Source organism: Ambystoma mexicanum, chromosome 2p (genome assembly GCF_040938575.1).
Source record: "Ambystoma mexicanum isolate Mex_15411 chromosome 2p, UKY_AmexF1_1, whole genome shotgun sequence".
NCBI lineage: Eukaryota > Metazoa > Chordata > Amphibia > Caudata > Ambystomatidae > Ambystoma > Ambystoma mexicanum.
The window spans coordinates 106,964,258-106,983,542 of NC_090923.1; the positions used below are offsets into that span (position 1 = coordinate 106,964,258).

The following is a 19,285-nucleotide window of genomic DNA, read 5'->3' on the forward strand; positions in this document are numbered from 1 at the left end:
TGCTTCTCGGTCTAGGTGAAACAGCAGTTCAGCTCAGCAGCAGGGCTTCACTGAGCAATTCAAAGGTCCAGGAGGTTGCAGCAAGCTTCGTCCACGGTTTCTTCGTCTGGGGATTCGCCCAGTGGTTGACTGCCTGTAGTCCCAAAACACTGTCTTTTAAGTATGTTTCTCCCATTAATTCACAGCCTAGGCTGTTCTCACACAGCCGGGTGGCTGTCCTGAAAGCACAGCCAGCCAATCAGGACTAGCTGCATTCAGGCATTCCTAGAGACAAAGGACAGGGGAGTTTCGGGATCCTCTCTCACATCTGGTCCTTCCAGACACTGGATTTAGAGGCGGAATTCAGGGCTCAAGCCCGCCTAAGCAAGACAAACAAAGGGCTCCAACCTGTCTGAACGCACAGAGTAAAACCCAAGAAAGACATCACAAACAGAAAATGGCAAGAAAAGGAGACTGGTGCCAGTTTGACAAAATGGACACCCATGGGGACTGCAGCTGAGGGTTCAACCTGCAATGGTAGGAAAAATTAAACCACTGCCATCGTAGTGAAAGTAGGATAAGGGGCTACTAAGTAACCGCCCCAGCACTCCACATAAGATGGTGTGTGCTGGACCGACAAAGAGAAAAGGGGACTGTAGTTCACTCAACAACAACAAAAAAAAAAGAAAAAGTATTTAAACCTTAAGAGAAAACTAAAGGATTTCTCAGTGACACTGCACTGAATGTGCAGTGTGTCACCATGTACAAAGCGGGTGCCTATGGAGTTTGTCAAACTACAAAAACCGTGAAACAAAAAAATCCACATCAGGTAAAACACAAGCCAGTGAGGAAAAGATCTCCCTCCAGGGTTAAAATGAAAAAGTCCCGAGTCCAGCAAGAGAGCTTGGGGTCTCTAAGGCTGAAGGGATTTAGCACAGAAATGAAGATTCTCCCCAACACCAGCCAATCAGGACTGGTGAGCACTACCGTCAAAAATCACTAGTTTTGAACTTCAAGTGTTTTCCTTGCCACAGACTTCAAGAATTAACGCTGTAGAATTAAATCATGGTCTGCAAATTGGATTTCCTCCCAAACCTTAACTCATCACTCCTTCCAAAAAGGTGCCAGCCCACAGTAATGGTTTAAGACCAACCATCATAAAAAAACAGAAAAATGTCCAGGAGATATGGTAGCCAGGTAAGTTGCTTACCTGTAACTCCAGTTCTTCCGCATTGGTATATTCCATAGACACACGATTTGAATGTCCCCCATTGCTAAGGTGAGAATACTTGGTTAAACACTACCCATTTCACAGTAAAGAAAGACAACCAGTGTGTTTTTGTAGCCAATCCACCTAATTGTAGGTGGCTTTGGCTCAATCCTATGGGAAGGCTGGTACTGAGCCGAAGCAGTAGAGGCCATTAATTACCAGCTACTATGGTGCTTCCCTCCACCCCCTCAGATCACACAGATTGGGTGGGTTTGAATTATGCGGAGCAAGAATTTTTACTATTCTCATGTGCGGTCTACTTCATGGAGAAATTGACAGGTTGAAGGAATCCAACAGGAACCTCTGGTGTGGAGCATGTCCATGGCAATAAGTACCCTTTTCGTTGTAATAGACCTTGAATCGGGGAATTCTCTGTAATGTTACTACCTGAACAGGAAAAAGTACTTTGATACCTTTAGGTTGCTGACACCGCCTTCAGTTGCCGAGCACAGGACATACATTTAGAAAGCAGAAAGGTGCCTCCAGGAAAGGGTTTAGAAGACTCCTCTCGCTGGGCAGGGAATACATGACAATGGGTTGGGCTTGGATATTTTACTTCAATGTTTTCTTTTATTATTCATAGTTAATCTTTAAAGTGCATCCTGAAACAGTCACTTCTATAAAGTAGGTTTTCAATTTTTAGGCTATCCCACCATCACTTTTGCAAAGCACTCAAAAACCACTTTTATTTGCATACTTGTATAAAACACCCAAATAAAAGGCAGACATTTGGCTTACAGGAATTTGTTATGGTACCAATATAAAGCGGCAGATGCATGGTTTTCAAGAATAGTGGATTTGAACTTCCTTGCAGTTCTTGAGAACAGTTCTAGAAAATCAAAACTCAGTGTTGTGCTTTTTGAAGCTTAAAAATAAGAGCAGCAAACACAAATTCAGTGTAAAGAGCCCAACAGATCTATTTGTACAGCATATAGTGGGCAAAACAGTAGAAAAACAAAATCAGTGAGTCAGTGAATAGAGGATCCTTTTGAAACCGACAAACAGAACTTTGTAACTTACTTGTCTGTTCTCTAGGTCGATCTTGTTTCCAAGAACAACAAATGGAAAGTTTTCTGGATCTCTTGGACTAGCCTGAATTAGAAATTCATCCCTCCAACTGTCAAGTGTTTTAAATGTGTTGGGGGCTGTGACATCAAACACCAAAACGCAACAGTCTGCTCCTCTATAGAAGGCAACTCCCAAAGACTGGAACCGCTCCTGTCCCGCTGTGTCCCATATCTGAGGAAGTAAAATAAATAAATGATCATTATCACTTGCATAACAGGCAGTGCCTGAAGGCATTGAATAAATGACAGTTTGCACATCAGCTCTATAAATAAAGAGAAAATGACATTTACGGTAGCAACAATGGTTCTAACCAGTGGATCTTTTATGGACTTCGGAAGAACGCAGCCATTCACAATGCAACTGTTTAAGGCCTGCATGGCAAGGTATGATGGACTATGCATATTCTGTGAAGGAGTAGAAGCAGCTCAAATATTATTAACAGATATGCCAGGGTACCAAGAATTAGCTTTTAACAATCATAAAACCTTTAACATTTGAAACAATCCAGAAGTGGTGGCTTCAAAAGTAAGAGGCCCACATGAAAGCACACTGAAGGGGTGTCTAATATGCACACTCCTTCAGTGAAATTGCAACCATCTGGAAATGCAGCTCATCCTGCTAGCCACGTCCTACCACCTTATAAAACATGCATTACTCACCGGAATAGCATTTCTGATGATTGTATCTGCTTAGTTTCACATGCTGTGCATATAGTCCGAAATCTAGTAGTTATATCGCGGAGTACTGCATCTAGTCTTTCGAGGATCGAAAAGGGACGGCAACATGGGCGTGCTTGTAACACTATCCCTAATGTGACATGTAATGTACCCAAAATCCTTCACGTGTTGAGTCTCTCTGGTTGTGTTTTTTCTGCTGTGAGGGAGCCTTATAACAAACGTGAATGATTACAGAGAGAGAAAGTAAGAGTTCTATGTTACTTCTACTCCGAGAGGGGAGGAAGGGTGGGCGCATGTGAATGTAAGCAGATACAATCATCAAAAATCATATGACGGTGAGTAATGCAAGTCTTCGTGAATTTGCTTAGAGTCAAATGCTGTCCATAGACTCGCGAGCAGTAGCCAGAGTTGGAGTGTGAGAAGGAACAATAGTAAAGAGATGTCTTAGTACCGCTTGTCCCACCTGTTCATACAGCGCCTCGTCCTGAAGAAGGCCGTGGAAACTATTAGGCATAGCAAGCCCATTTAGATGGCTTAAACACCCCGGTGTAGGTGCACTTTTTAAATCAGTGTATCATCACTGTTTCCCCACAAAAAGAACTGTTATTTATTGTACAGTTCCTTCCTTCCTTCCTTCCTTCCTTCCTTCCTTCCTTCCTTCCTTCCTTCCTTCCTTCCTTCCTTCCTTCCTTCCAAACAATTGTTATTTTGTCAAAAGTATTTGTGTGATTATTTAATCTTCGCTTGTAGGAACAGTTAAGAACCGATTGATGTTATGTTTTCAATACCTTATTCATGTTGATTCATGCAACTGTATATACAAAAACTACAAAATTGCTTCACAACTGAGCACGAAAAATTGATTTATGTATGTGCTTAGAGTGATATGATAAAGGAGAGGGCTTGAGCAAATTTGTGACCTATTCACCTGTGTTTTTTGTTCCACCTGAGAATCAGACCTAGAGTGAGTATCTAGGCAGTAGTGTTTTGTAAAGGTGTATAGAACTCAAGGTTGCGGCTTTGCAAATGGATTCGATAGGAACATTTGCAATGAATGCTATGGAAGCCCCAGTGCCCCGAGTAGTGTGCTCTACGCTTTAAGGTCAGATGTTTCTTGGCAAGAGTGTAGCAGAGTGCGATGCAGTTTACAATCCACTTTGAGATGGCAGACTTGGAGACAGGGTCCCCCTTCTCTACCAGCGGCCACTGAAACAAAAAGCTGATTTGTCTTTCTTAGTGGTCTCGTCTTTCCCAGATAATATAATGACTCAAGTGTGTGAAGGCTTCTTTCTGCCACATTAGTGGGGTTCGGGGGGAATATGGGTCGTTCTACTGATTGGTTCACATGGAACTTTGAATTTAATTTGGGTGCAAACCTAGGGTGAGTGCACAAAACACTTTACCTTTGAAAATTGAGACTGAAAGGGCCTGCAATTCACTGACTCTTCTCATTGAAGTGACTGCCACTAGTAAGGTGGTCTTGTAAGTGAGTGCTTTAAGGCTAGCCTTATGCATAGGTTCAAAGGGAGATCCCATTAGTCTAGTTAATACCACATTTAGGTCCCATCTGGGAGCTAGGTTTGAAATTGGTGGATCAAGTCTTAACCCCTTCCATAAATACCTAAATTACTGGGATCTTCCACCACAACACCTTTTGGACGTTGTGTATGCTGAAAGTGCAGCCAGGTGGACCTTCAGGGAATTAAAAACGAGATGAGTCCAGCAGATGAGTCAGGCATAAGACAATGTGGGTCAGAGAGCATTCAATGGGATTGACGCTCTTAGAATGGCACCAGATAAAGCGTTTACATTTACTGGAATAGCAATGTCTGGTTTTCGGCTTTCTTGCTTTAAGAATGTCCATGCATCTCTGAGGTAGTTTGAGGTGCCTGAACCTGATGACCTCAGGAGCCAAGACGCTAAGTTGAGAATTTGCGGGCAAGGCTGTAGTGTCTTCCCCCTGTCTTGCGAGAGCATGTTGTATGAGCAAGGCAGCTTAATCGGCTGAGAAATTGCGAACTCCATCAGATGGGAGAACCAGGGTTGGCGGGCCCACATGGGGGAACCCACCAGAATCATTGTGACTGGTTCCTGGTGTATCATGTGCACTATCTTGTTGAGTAGGGAAGTAAGGGGAGGGGGAGCAACAGGAGGTTAGCATAGACACATTTCGTGGACCATGTTATCCAGAGACCGTTCCCCTAGCAGCGGTTCTGGGGGTACCTGGAGGCATAATCTTGGCATTGGGCATTCTCAACAGTTGCGAACAAGTCGATCTCTGGGAAGGCCCATTCCATGAAGACGGTGGAGACTATGTCTGTGTAATTGCCATTCGTACTCAGTGGGTAGAGGTTACGTGTTGAGACAGGAGGAACATCCTCTGTTTGAGAGCCCACTTCCAAATGTGGGAGACAGTTTTGACAGCCCTGGAGAGTGTGCGCCCCATTTGTTCGGGTAATACATGGCCGCGAGTACTGTCTTCCCCTGTAGTTGTGTGTGACAAACCTTTAGGTCCTTGAACACTGCCAATAACTTCAACAGGTTTATGTGGTTGGATGCTACTGCTGGGGACAAAATGCAGTGCGCAGAAGATGGTGAGCCCCCACCTCGTCAGAGATGCGTCCGTAGTGAGTGCCTCTACTGCGGGGGTGGTGAAGGTCTTCCCCTTCAAGAGGTTTTCCCACAAACACCACTGCAGAGAGAGCACAAGGGCTGGCGAGACAACCACTAGATCGTCCCATTGTCCGCTAGCCTGACACCACTGGCTGTTGAGCCCCTCTTGCATGGGGCACATGCACAAACGTGCGTGTGGGACTAATATAGGAGGACATCATTCCCAACAGTCGCATGGCTTTGCGTACTGTCACCTCACGACTAGCTACATAATGAGGGATCTGGAACAGCATGTTTTGAACCCTCTCACTGGAGGGGAAGACGAGGTAGTCTTCTGTCCGAATTAGAGCTCTCCGAATTTATTGACTTGGCTGTGGTCTAGCTTGGGCTTCTTCTCATTTATTGAGAATCACAGACTGAAGAGTAGATCTACTGTCTTTTGGGTGTTTGAGGGGCATGTTCCGTGCGAATACCCTGTTATTAGCCAATCGTCGAGGTAAGGATAGAATGGAATGGCCTTGCTGCGCAGGTGAGCCACTACTACCACCAGCACCTTTGTAAATACCCTTGGGGCTGAGGCAATGCCGAAGGGAAGGACCTTGAACCGATAGTGTTTGTCCTCCATCATGAACCTTTGGTATTTTCTGTGCGCTGGCAGCATTGAAATATGAAAGTATGCATCTTTCATGTCCAATGTTGCCATGTAATCCCCCTGTGTTAGAGGATTACCTCTTGCAGAGTTGTCATTCAAAACTTGTGGTTTGACAAATCTGTTCGCTGGGGACAAATCTAGTACAGGGCGCATGGTGAGATCATTTTTGGGTAAAAGTAAGAACACTGAATAAATACCCTTGTTTACCTGTAGAATGGGGACAACTTCGATCGCGCCCTTTTCTTGCAGGATCTCAAACTCTTGTACTAGGATCTTCAAATGTTCTGGCGATAAGTGTCTGGACGTTGGTGGCCGGAATCGAGGTGGTCAGCTGAACTCTATACAGTAACCGTGCGCGACGGTCTTGGGCACCCACTGGTCTGTGGTAATTCCCTCGCATGCATGGAAGAATGATGTTATCCGTTCCGACTGATGAGGCATGGGAGGGTACCTTGATCGATAAGTAATTTTTGATTTAATGCCACAGAGCCTCTAGGGGTGACTCTTCTACCCCTTCCTTTGCCATGTTGCTGTCATCTCGGCTGATATTGAGTTGAGGCAGCTGCCCCATGTGCTGAAGACCATGATGCATTTCCCGTTCCGTACGGATTGTGAAGGGAATGTGATAAAGATTGTCCCGGAAAGGAGAAGCGAGGGCTACCCCACCCCTCGCTGCGGATAGGGCTTGCGTTATCTAGCTTGGTGACGTCAAGGTTTCATGTTCCTTTTTTGCAGTCTCCAAAGCCTCATCCACCGCCTTACCAAACAGGTTAGATTCTTCTACCGACTTGTTAATGAGGAATGCCCAGGTTTCCGGGAAAAATCCCAAATTCTTTAACCATGCGTGCCTTTTCACAAAGGTGCCTTGGGCTAGTGTTCATCCCACTGTCTCTGCAGCATCCCCGTTTTTTTTTTAGAATGTTTTGATTAACCTGCGTCCCCTCCGACAACTTCCAGCAGGAGTGATCTTGTTGGCTCTGGGAATTCTTGCAGGCCTTCCTGGAGCAAATTCCACTGGACGTCCCTGTAACTAGCGAACAACGTGGCGTCAGCTAGCCTAGTGTTGTAGGCTGCTGCTGTTGTAATGCGCTTCCACAGGGCATACAACTTCTTGCAATCCTTGTTGTCACCACTAGGGAATCAGGAGTGTAAGGTCTCCGGTTGGAATGCCGGTCTGTAGGCGAGGAGCGAAAGAGTTTCTCAACCCGTGGATTTACTGCCCTGGTTTGCGATTGAGTCAACAAAGAGGGGGCAATGCATTGTTTGATGGAGTTTAACAGACGTATTGCCTGACTTGAGGGTGGTTTTTCTTTCAAGCTATCCTCTATGAAGTCAGTGTCTTGTACCGCCTCTCCAGTGGCAATCTGAAAGCGTTCAGCTGCTTCCTTAAGGATGGCATTGAATGCCATCTGGTCTTTGATGGGAGAGGCTTGTCTTATAGGAGGTGAAGTAGCAGGATCTAAGTACAGTGTCTGGATCTGGGGTAGTGGACGGTGACAGCCAAAGTTCCTCACCCACTGGTTGATCACCCCAATCTGGGGACTGGTCTATAGGCTCAAAGGGATCCTCACCCTGATCATAAAGGTCCAGAGGGATCTCCTCTGATTCTGTTAGATCAGACGCCTCTTCATGAGGAGTGTGGCTGGAGGTCCTTTGAGGTTTAGTCATGGTAAGCTAGTAGTCTTCCTCTCTTGGCCTTTTAGGGGGCGATACATTTTTCTGAAAAGTCTACAAATTTAGAAAGTTTATTCATGTATCCTGTAAACCGGTCCCTGGTCCATAAGGATGAACCAGAGGGTTCTGGAGGGGGAAAGGGCTTTTATTATGTCCTTAGGCCGTCGAGCCTTGTCCGACAGTCTTAGACACAAATTGGGAACCCTCAGAATATTCTTCCTAACCCTCTCGACATCTTGACGTGTCTTTCGACATGTCCTTAAGCCCATTTGCCGCTGAGATGATGTTTGCGAGACTCTCGGCTTCGGCACCAACGAAACCTTATGCACGGACACTCTTATGGAGGTGTCTCAGCGCCCTTCTGACATCAGTGCCCAGATGCATGCCACTTAGACGGTTGCCGAGAGGGCAGACAAACCTGTGGATTGGTGGGTTCCATTGACAGTATTGGCATACCCGTTGGCGTCTTGGGCCGTCCCGACAAGTCCGTCGAGGAGGCTCGGGGGTTGTGGGCTTTCCTTTACGTGGTGTGTGTGCTTCCTTGTCGCTGGAGTGTACACTCCTCGTTAGTAGAACCGGTAGCCTGCCTGCCGGAGCTGGGGACGCGCCTCGGAGCGTGGCTGCTCCCACGCTAGGTCAATGGCCTCGACGTCAGAGCCACGGCTGTCGCCAACTTCGTCAATCAAGGTGGTGGCAGCTGCAGAGCTACTCTCTGCCTGCTCCATGGCGTAGGCCGCCCACCGTTTTACTTGCTGTTCTTTTATCGTCTTAGGACATAAAAGCTTGCAAGATCGACAGGACTGCTCGTTATGATCTACGGTGTCTGCTTGCCGTTGCAAGAAGGGCAACATTTTTTTAAAAAAGGAGTCCTGTCCATAGCTCAGGCTAATAGCAACAGCACAACCAGAAGGGAAAAGAGGGGAGAAGGAAATGCATTCTTGAAAAGAACAGCCCCGGACGCCACTCTCCCTAATGCGTAGGCCTGGCTGGAGGGCCGAGGCCACGTGGTCGACAGCGTCGACCGGAGCACCAGATGCTGAAGTCTTGAGTTGTCTTCCACGGTCTTCGCCGTTGGATGAAGTAGTCGTTGGTTAAGGGTGACGAATATTAAAACGACCGAAGGTCATGGACAAAGATGTATGTGTTAGCAATTCTTCGAGCCCCGCATAAGGCAACCAGCTAGCTGTGCGTGAAAAAACAATCCGAGGAACCTTAACGCATGAAGGATTTTGGGTACACTACACGTCACATTAAAGATAGTGTTACAAGCATGCCCAGGTAGATGTCCCCTTTCGATCCTCGAAAGACAAGATGCAATACTCCACGATAACTAGATGTCGGACTATATGCACAGCATGCGACTAAGCAGATTCACAAGCATCAGAAACACATCCTTGCCTCCCACCTTGAATGCCAGAACCTCCCAGACACCAAGCACATCAATTTAAGGTCATCAAGCTCCACCTGCTATAAAACCTATGGGCGGTAACCTATCACAACACATTCTTCCAACACCCTCAAATGCATCACTCCTTAATGCCAATGTAAGGAAAATATTACTAACTAATAGTATTTTCAGGTTTGACCTGAAAATCGCACATGCATAGTATATCTACAGTAATGTGCTTAGTCTGGCATATTACAAATGGTTTATGAAAACCAGGTGTAGACATTGTGGATGTAGGACATGCGCCGGCTTGCATTGAACACCCTCCTATTCCCAACCATCATGTAATCGGTTAGTGGAGCTCAAATGAGGTTTTCCTAACCAGTCTATATCAGTTCATCCAATTGCAACTGTAGAAATAAGAGTTTCATACGTAGGCTATCTATACATGCAATATGGCAAATGAAAGATTAAGTTTCATGCCATGCAAAATCTGTAGTATTACAATGGGTTTGCTAAACAATTTTTTCCATCCAGTCAATGCTCTCAGTAACAGATAAAAAAATAAACAGTGCATCTAGTTTCTTTATAAATGCCACTACAAAATGTATCCATTGTTAATTTGAAACAGAACAAGTCACTGCAAGGTGTACATAGAGCTACATAGTTATCAATATATGTCATGTCATTTGAGTTATTTATAACACGCCTGTACACAAGTGTTCTTAGGCACAAGACAAGGGAGGACAAGACTAACGATCTTACTAGGGCTTGAGTCATACAGATCGTGCAAGTGCGACAGCGCAAAAAGAGTAGGTGGAAGAGGAGGTTGGGAGGGGGCAATCATGGCAACATTGCTCTGAGTGAGTGCCGTCAGGGCAGCATGGCTCTGGGTTAAGTGCAAGGAGGCAGGTGGCTGTAGCTGTTAGCTACAGCTTTTAAGTGTGCAGTAGGCCCAGAGGCAGTGCAGGGGAGACTGGACATGGAGAAGCCTGGTACCCAGGCAATCAGTTGGTGCAGCAGACCGGTAGGTTAGGAGAGAAAGAGAAAGCAAACCATGGTAGTTCAAAACTAAACCACTGCCACCAGCCAGTCCATTGAGGAAAAGGTAACAAAAAAAAGTTACATGAGCATTTAGACACTGGGGAGCCTAAGTAACCCCTCCAGAACTCTATTGTAAGATAGAGTGTGCTGGGTCTAGCAAGTACAATGCTAAGTAAAGTCAATTTTACTTTATGTTCTGGGAAACAGTTTATCCAAGAGGAGGTATTTAAAACCTTAGGAACCTTAGGAACCTTAGGAAATCTAAAAGACTTCCCTGTGCCCCTGCACTGACAATTGTAAAAGATGATTCCTATGGAGTTGGTTAGACTCCATAACCAAAAAGAAAGTGTATACAATCACATTAAAATACGTGAGTGGGGAAAAAGGGTCTCACTCTATCCAGGTTGAATCAATTAAATCCTCAAAATCCAGCAAAGTTGCTAGGGGTCTATAAGGTGGAGGGAATTAGCACATTTTTGAGAGTTCTCCCTAACACAGGCTTATCTTAAGAGGTGCTGTAGAGCTGTAAAATGAAATCAGGAAATACAGGCATTCAAGTAAACACTTCCACTTAAAGTATAAATATACACAAAGATATTTAAAGCATTCTTTAAAAAGCAGCAGCTAATAGTAACATGAATCCCAAATTAGGATTCAATAAAAAAAAAGTTAAAAGCAGTAATTCTTTCATATATTATATATTTTCAAGCACATAGAGCGAAGTCATTTGGGACCAGTAATAACACGTATTTCCTATCACCTTTGCAGTATTCAGTAGGGAGGGAAAGGTTCTAGTTAGAACGGAGCATACTGGTATTCTACAAAGACAGATTCTCCCAGAGGGATGCAGGCAGTCTTTAATCCCAGCAATAATAGTGTTCAAAACTTAAAACCTGAAAATAAACCAGCACTGCCAAAGACAATATGTTCAGAAGGGGGCATTTAGGGAGCCAGGACAGCCAAAGTCAATGGGCCAGTTCAGAGCTCTGATGCCCCTCTTCTTAGAAAATGGTTTTAAATAGTCAGTTCAAATAGAAAATCACAGCAACTCAAGAGGAGTCGCCATGAAGAAGCACAAGCTGAAAGGCCAGTGCAAGTGATTTGAGGTCAACTGCAAAGAGGGTAAAATAGCACTCCCCAAGGTAAGAAGCACCAAAAATGGCCAACTGTTGATGTACCCCGAACCCCACAGTACCAGTTTACTGAAGAATTTGTTCCAGCGGGATGCCTTCTGGTTGCAGTGCAGCAGACCCTTGTTCCTGGTCCTTGGTCGTGGTGACGAAACGAAGGGCGTCTGGCGGGCTCCTGCAGCAGCACGAGAGGGACTCGGCAGCAATGGATTCTCCTTGATTCAGCAGCTCTTTATGGTTTTGGTACCTTTTTCTCAGCGCCAAAGTAGAACGAACAGCTCTGGTTAGATGTTAACTGTTCGCTTTGTCATGGACTCTGGTGAGGGGGACTCTGGGTTAAAATGTTCCGCTTCTGTAGGGTCCTCTGGATGCCCATGAAGCTTTGGCCAGATTTGCACTTCGGAAGACAATGCACTCCATGATAGTCAGGGGTCCCCGGGTATTGGGATTTTGCAGCCTTGGAAAGTTATAGCAAGTTAAGGGTTGCGCCAAGTTGAGGCTGATTGGTCCTGTGTGAAACTTCCCAGTCGAAACAAAAACTGATCAGCACAGCAGCAGGGCTTCACCAGGCACTTTACGGTCCAGGAGGGTACTGCTGCCGTCTCTTCACACAGTCCTTCGTATGTTGAGCTCCAGTGGTCGACTGCCTCCAGTGCCAAAAACCTCGCCTTTAAAGCAAGTTCTAATTCATTCACAGCCCTATGCTGTCAATCACCCAGCAGTTGGCTGTCCTGCAATCAGAACGTGTTTCACTCGGGCACACCTAGAGACAAAGGACATGGAAGTTTCGGGACCCTCCCTCACATCCTGCCTGTCCAGACACTGGAGTCTGGGCAGGCTTCAGGGCCGACACCTGCCAAAGGCAAAATACACAAAGGACTCAAACCCGATTCAGAGTAAAAGCCCAGAAGAAGCTAACTGATATCGCGAAAAAAGAAAAGGGCCATTAAGAAAATGGTCACCCTAGGTGCTGTATTGCAGCTAAGGATTCAGCCTGCAGATACTTGGCACAATGTAGTAAAAAAAGAAACCATTGCCACCTGCCATTCAAGTGAGTTAGTGTAACAGAATGTTTCATGAGGAGTGGGATAAAGGAGTTTATATATTCCCCCCCCCCCCCAGTACTCCACAGAGGGTGGTGTGCTGGACCCACAAAGGAAAAGGTAAGTAAGACAGGCGTCATCTTAATATTCCTGGGAACAGTAGTTAACCCCACGTTAAACAAAGTCCAATGGACTTCTTAATGCCACTGCACAAAAGGTGCTGTGTGACAATGAGAAAAAGCAGATGCCTATGGAGTTCATCATACTGAATGAAACAGTAAGAAACAAATCCTAGTCAGAAAAAACAAAGAAAAAAGTCCCACTCACTTGGGAGTTAAAATTAAAAAGCCCTGAATCCAGCAAAAGAACTGGGGGTCTAGGGTTAAAGGGAATTGGCACAGAAATGAAAATTCTCCCTAACAGTCCTGTACTGGATTAGTTGCAGAGGGCGGAGAATAGTGGAAGGCAGATTGAGTAAGAGGCTGTTGCAGTAGTCCAGCCTAGAGAGAACCAGGGCTCTGGGGACAGTGAGATTGGGGCACATGCGAAAAGGAATACTGAGGAGGTGAAGCAGATAGTGGGCCTTCTTGCAAGGTCTGATGTGAGGAGAGAAGGATCGAGTGGGAATCGAAGATGAGACATGTTTTTTCATTTCACAAAAAGGCGGACAGACAGTGAGAGGGGGAAAGCCGGAGCAAGGGGGTCACAATGAGATGGATCTCAGGCTTACTGGCATTAAGGCAGCGATTGTTGGAGGCGCACCAAACCAGATTTGCGGATTCAGTTAGGAATGAGCGAGGGAGTAGAGGAGGCCGAGGGGCGCCTGAACGAGCCGAGTGACATCTGCATAACACTGAACGTTAGAGGAGAAGGTAGAGATCAGGTGGGCCAAAGGGACCAAGTAGACATTGAAGAGCCAGGGTGAAAGATTAGAGCCCAGGGGGGACATCACATGCAGAGTGAGGTGGTGTAGACAAAAAGGACAAAAGTTGGAGTTGTGAGGGACTGTCCAGGAGGAAGGTGGTCAACCACTCCAGTGTCTGCTCAGTGATGCCTAGGTTCTCAGAGCTGACTGAACAGGATGGCGTGAATGATCGTTTCGAAAACAGAGGAAAGGTCCAGGCGGATGCCCACAGAAGGAAGGCTACAATCAAGGGCCGAGAGCAGATTTTTTTAGGGGTTTTCAGGAGAACAGTCTGTGCCTCTGGCTGCTCTGAAGCCAGACTGTTGGTCATGGAGAAAACCAACAGATTCAGTGTGGAGAGTAAGCTGGGAGATGGCCAGCTTTTCCAGGAGTTTGCCCAGGAAAGGAGTGAGAAATCAGGCAGTAGTTTGCCAGACACTTATGGTCGGCAGAATGCTTTTTAAGGAGGGGGGGGGGTGCACAAGGTAGTGCTCTAGGAGAGAGGGTAAAGGAACCAGTGGTGAAGTGGTGAAGGAGTGATTGCAGAAATCGGCCAAAGCTGGAGCAAGGGTGTCAATGTGGTCCTCTATTCTGGAGGAGCAGGGAAACACCCATTTGGACACTTTCATAGATCGGACTTGTCTAGAAACAGTCAGGTGTTACCAGAGTGAAAGAGGAGAAAAGAGGAGAGGGAGACTCAGCCAGAGGGGGACCAAGAGAGGGAGAGGGGAGCGAAAACCGGAGGTCCTAGGTCTTAGTGGCGAAGTAAGAAGCCAGGGCCCTACAGAGGGCCTGGGAGGGAACAGGAGAAGTAGAGACTGCAGCAGGATTGGCCAGCTCCTGGCAGATTTTAACATGTTTGGGCATATTGTCAGAGGCCACAGAGAGACAGGCTTGGATGTGGACTCTTTTTGGACAGGACAGTCTGTATTGCCTTTGGAGCAGGCGGCAGACCAGTTTGTCAGAAGATTCACCCGATGCACTCCAATTCCTCTCAGCGGTTCTGCATTTGTGTTTCGAGGCGGCGAGGTCGGGGTCATACCAACAGTAGCACTAGGAGGTAGGCTTCAGACGGATTCTCATGACAGGAGCAAGGATAATCAGACAACGGGAGGCCACATTTGACTAGGTATGCAAACACTTAAGTTGAACACAAATAAACAGGATACATTACAGATCGTGAAGGCATTACAAGGGTGCCTTTATAACTTACAATGATATTTTCTAGACTAGACCAGATGGTGGCATGGCAGATGAGATGCACAATTAAGTCGTAGTGTCAGTAATTACATAGGTATAAAGTACCTGTACATGGCCACGTGAGAAAAAGGAAAGGTGGCCCGGAGAGGGATGGGCAGGAAGAGGTTTGCAACAGCACCTTACCAGCTAGAAAGTGAGCCAGGTCAAACGATTCCAGTCACAGAATGAATGGCTTCTGTGGACAACATTCCACGGAAGGGGACTGAGCCTTTGGTAGATAAGCTAGCCTCGGTACCCGTGCTGGTGTGAGAACCTGAGAGGTTTCTTCCCGCCCGGGCTTTCCTTGGGAAGGAGTCGCCCTTGCCCGGTGTGCTGGAAAAAAGCAGCCCTCCATTGGGCCTTTACTTATGGCTGATGAAGTCCTCAAGTCCTCTGGAGGCGACTTCTTGAAGAGCTCCCTCCACCTAGCTAGCGTTATTCAGAGCATGCTGTGTAAGCGCGGTGCACAAGGTACAACCCTCCCAGCTGTGGTCAGGCCAAGGTAGAGGATGGGGGATTTGACGTAGGGAAGAGCCCCTCTCAGACTGGACACCTGCTGAAGCCAGCTGACGTCGACATGCGCCGGGGAGGAGCGTGGCGCCAGAGGTTTGAGTACTTGATTGAGAAAAGAAGACAAAAAGACAGAAGAGAGTATCCAGGGGAAGAGCGCATGGTATTACATGGCCGAAGCCAAACCCAGGAGCACTGGTTAACTCGGCCAGTTCCTGTTGATGCGGAAAAGGGGACAGAGTGGCGCTGGTGGGCAGAGTTGGAGGTGCCCCCATGCGCCTCTAAATTTAAAGGGGAAGGTTTTTTTCTGGTGAAAAAGGTTTAGTCTCACGTCCCTAGCGAGGGACGCCCATGCAGTATGGAGGAAAGCGGACGACGTAAGAGTATATGGCTGTGGTGCTGTCTGAGGACCTGCACTGTTTGACCCTCGAGTTATTGCTGAAAGGCCTGAAGAGCCTTGAGGACTGCCAAGAGTTCTAGAAAGTTGACATGTCTTTGGGCAGTAGCATGTGTCCACTGGCTGTGGGCGCCCTCCCCCAATCCGGCGATTGGGGCGTCTGTAGTTAGGATTTATTGTGTTGGTGGAGCGCAAAAAGGTTTTCATTTGAACAGGTTGTCCTTGGACCACCAGCGAAGAGCTTGAACCAGGGTTAGCAAAACCACCAATAGATCGTTCCACTGTCTGCTTGCCTGAGACCATTGTTTTGCTAACCAATGCTGCATTGGACGTATGCGCTGTTCAGGAGAATTTTCAGAAATGTGCTAATTCCTCTCTACCTTAGAGATCCTCTGCTCTTTTTTGCTGGAGAGTGGAAGACCTTTTCTTTTCCCCACTCTCTCTCATGTACTTTAATATGGTTTTGAACTCTGTTTCTTTGTGTTGTGGAGTCTGTCAAACTCCATCGGCATCGTCTTTTACATTGTGTCACAGCACCTTCAGTGCAGTGATACAGGGAAGTCTTTCAGACGTTCCAAAGGTTTAAATACTGTCTCTTGGTGACACTACGGTTTCCAAGAGCAGTGAAGTAAAATTGACTATTTACACTTGTAACTTTCTATTCCCAGCACACACTATTTTACAATAGGGTGCTGCAGGGGTTACTTAGTATCCCCTTTGTCTAGCTTATGTAACAATTTTATGTTACCCTTTCCTCAATGCATGGCTGGTGGCAGTGGTTTACTTAACTACCATGGTGTGCATTTACCGTGGGCTGCGTTCGCAGCTGCAGTAAAGCACCCAAGGATGCCATTTTTTGTCAAAATGGCCCTGGTCTTTTTTCGCCATTTCTTTGTGGAAAGGTCCTTCTTGAGATTTACTCTGCACGCCAAACCAGGTTTGGTCCCTTTGTTAGTTTTGTCTTTGGTGGGATTCACAAGTGAAGCCCTCCTCTGGCTCCAGGGTGTCTGGCAGGGGCAGGAAGCGAGGGAGGTGCCCGAAACTCCCTGTGCGTAGTCTCCTAGGAGACAGGAATGCACTCTTAGGTGATTGGCCTGCTGGCTGTCTGGCAAGGACAGCCACCCTGCTGGGTGACTGACAGCTAGGCTGGAAGTAATGGCTACAACCCGCATAAAAGGAGAGGCTTTTTGGCTTGGAAGGCAGAGTCTCCACTGGATGAAGGAATCTGAAGCAGAACTTGAAGAGGACACCTGCTGCAACTCCTGGACCGTTGGTTTGCCCGGTGAAACCCTGCTGCTGTGCTGAAACTCCAATTTCTTATCGACTAGAGAAGCCCTGCAAGGACTACAACTTCTCCCCTTGAGTTGGTGGGACCAATCAACTCCAAAGTAAGCCACGGGGACATCCTCCTCAGAGCTGGTTGAAATTCTACTGCAGTTGCAGCTGGAACCGAATAGCCAGGGAGAGGAACACCAGATTGTGTGCGTTGCTTTTAAGCTGGCCAAGAGCTCCAGGAAGATCCTCCGGACTCCCAGGAAGCAGAACTAACTGAGCCTGAGCCACAACAGGGCGCTGGACCCCAGACGCAAGCAAAGCCCCTCTCGTCAGCCAGGAACCGCAGGGTTGCTATTTGCGTTAGACGCAAGGAGCTGAAACACTGAAGTGCCACTTGCTTGAAGATTGCCTGTTGCAGTTGGTGACCGTACCATTGTAGAGCAGGAGTCCCCAGACTTCCTCCCTCTTGTCCCCACAACTGAGGCCCAGGACACCAGGACCTGCAGAGCTGCACAGGAACTGAAGTCATCTGCTGCACTTTTTCCTTCAACCTAAAGGTACTCTACAGTCTAAGAGAAGTTACCGCTTATGTAACTGCACTTGTTCTCTGTTGGCGTGTCCTGTTGTGGTTGCTCTGTAGAGTTGCTGATGGCCGCTTTACTTCACAAGCCTAAACAGCGTGTGGCCCCGCTTTGAATTCTTTTCTACAAAGACTTCGAAAACATTGTGCAAGACTTTCTTACCTGCGAGAAGTGCTTTAACTCACCTAGACTTTTGCCCAATTGACTTTGGCCTAGCCTGGCTCCCTGAATGACTTCTTCCTTCCGACATTGTGTTTGGTCTTCCTTCCAGGAAGGGGTTAAACAACTTTGCATTGGGGGTTACCAAACGTACTTACCTGTTTCAGAGTATTAGTGCGATATCTTGTTCTGGTCTAATAACCTTTTCCCTTGCTGATTATAAACGCAAACAGTGGTATATTAATGTCCACAGTGTCCTAGTTACTAAAGCCACCTGAGGGTGTAGGAAGTGTGTGCCATCCCAAAAGATTACTTACTGATTTAGAAATATTAAGCGTGTGGATTTTGGAGTGGTATTTGTGTGCTACTATGATATTGCCCCCTTCTGAAGAAGGCTTACTCTGACTGTTAAATTGTTTAATCAAGAAAACCTGTGTGTAAGTTTATTTGAATACTTGTCACTGAATCTGTGCAACTCCCCTACAGCTCACATTGACCCCTCTTGAGGTAAGCCTGGCTGTTCAACACGCTACCAACCTGTGTAGTACAGACTACTACCAAAGGTTGGGGTCCTATTGCCAAGAGGTCAGGGTTGTTGTAGTGCACCCAAAGGGTACTGCATACAATCTTGCCTAACAGGGGCGCGTGTGGAACCAAGTGAATGCATGAGGCCATCATCCAGAGCAAGCGCATTGCTTTGCGTACAATTATCTGGTGACCAACCTTGTAGTGAGGTACTTGCAACAGCATTACTCTCTCGTTGGAGGGGAAGCCAGCTCCTTTCTGGTCTTTAGAAAAGCCTCTAAAAAATGTTTTATTTGGCTGGGGCTAGACTGGATTTCTTCTAGTCAATGGAAAAACCCAGATTGAAGAGAAGGTTTGTTTTTTGTGTATTTAGTTTGCAAATCTGGATTCCCTGGTGATTAGCCAGTCATCCAGAGAAGGGTATACTGGGATGGATTTTCTGCGCAGGTGAGCTGCCACTGCTGCTGGCACCTTTGTGAATACTCTTGGTGCTGAGGCGATTCCAAATGGGAGTACTTTGAACTGATAAGTGTACCCCTGCTATTTTGAAAAGCAGGTATTTTCAGTGCGCAGGGTGCATTGAAATATTTAAGTATGCATCTGTCATATCCAATGTTGCCATTTAGTCTCCTCGTTTTAGAAGTGGAATCACCTCTTGGAGCGTGGTCATGCCAAACTTTTGGGGGTTGACATTTGTTCCCAGTAATCAGGTCTAGTATTGGGGGCATGGTGCAGTCTCTTTGGAACAAGGATGTAAGTTGAATAAATCCCATTGTTTACCTAGTTTGCAGGGATCTCTATGGCGTCCTCTTCCAGCAGTGCCTTTACTTCTTCCAACAGTATGCTTTGTTCTTCTGTTGTCATTTTGCCTTCTTTGCGGGCGCTAGGGTGGTTTTTGTAGCAACTCGATACAATACCCATCTACCACGGTGGACAACACCCACTTTATCCAACGTTATCCCCTCCCATGCATGGGTGAAGTATGAAATTGGGCCTCCTGCTCGAGTGGCATGTGAGGGGACCTGGAACGGTGTGTCATTGATTGAGAGGGGTCGAGTCTCTCCTGGCAAGGTTCTGCCACTTTTATTTCCTCTATGAAAATTGGAAGACGAACCTGGGCCTTGCGACTGGCCACAAGACGAGGACTGTCCGCCCTGA

General features: G+C 46.7%; 1 protein-coding gene across 1 annotated transcript in view; it reads right to left on the reverse strand.

The window, feature by feature from the left end:
• Positions 1-19,285, reverse strand: part of RAB7A (RAB7A, member RAS oncogene family) — a 263,332-nt gene that overhangs the window by 81,448 nt on the left and 162,599 nt on the right. Inside the window, exon 4 of the mRNA XM_069643349.1 lies at positions 2,270-2,488. Coding sequence (XP_069499450.1) covers positions 2,270-2,488 — 219 coding nt within the window. The remainder of the gene's footprint in view (positions 1-2,269; positions 2,489-19,285) is intronic.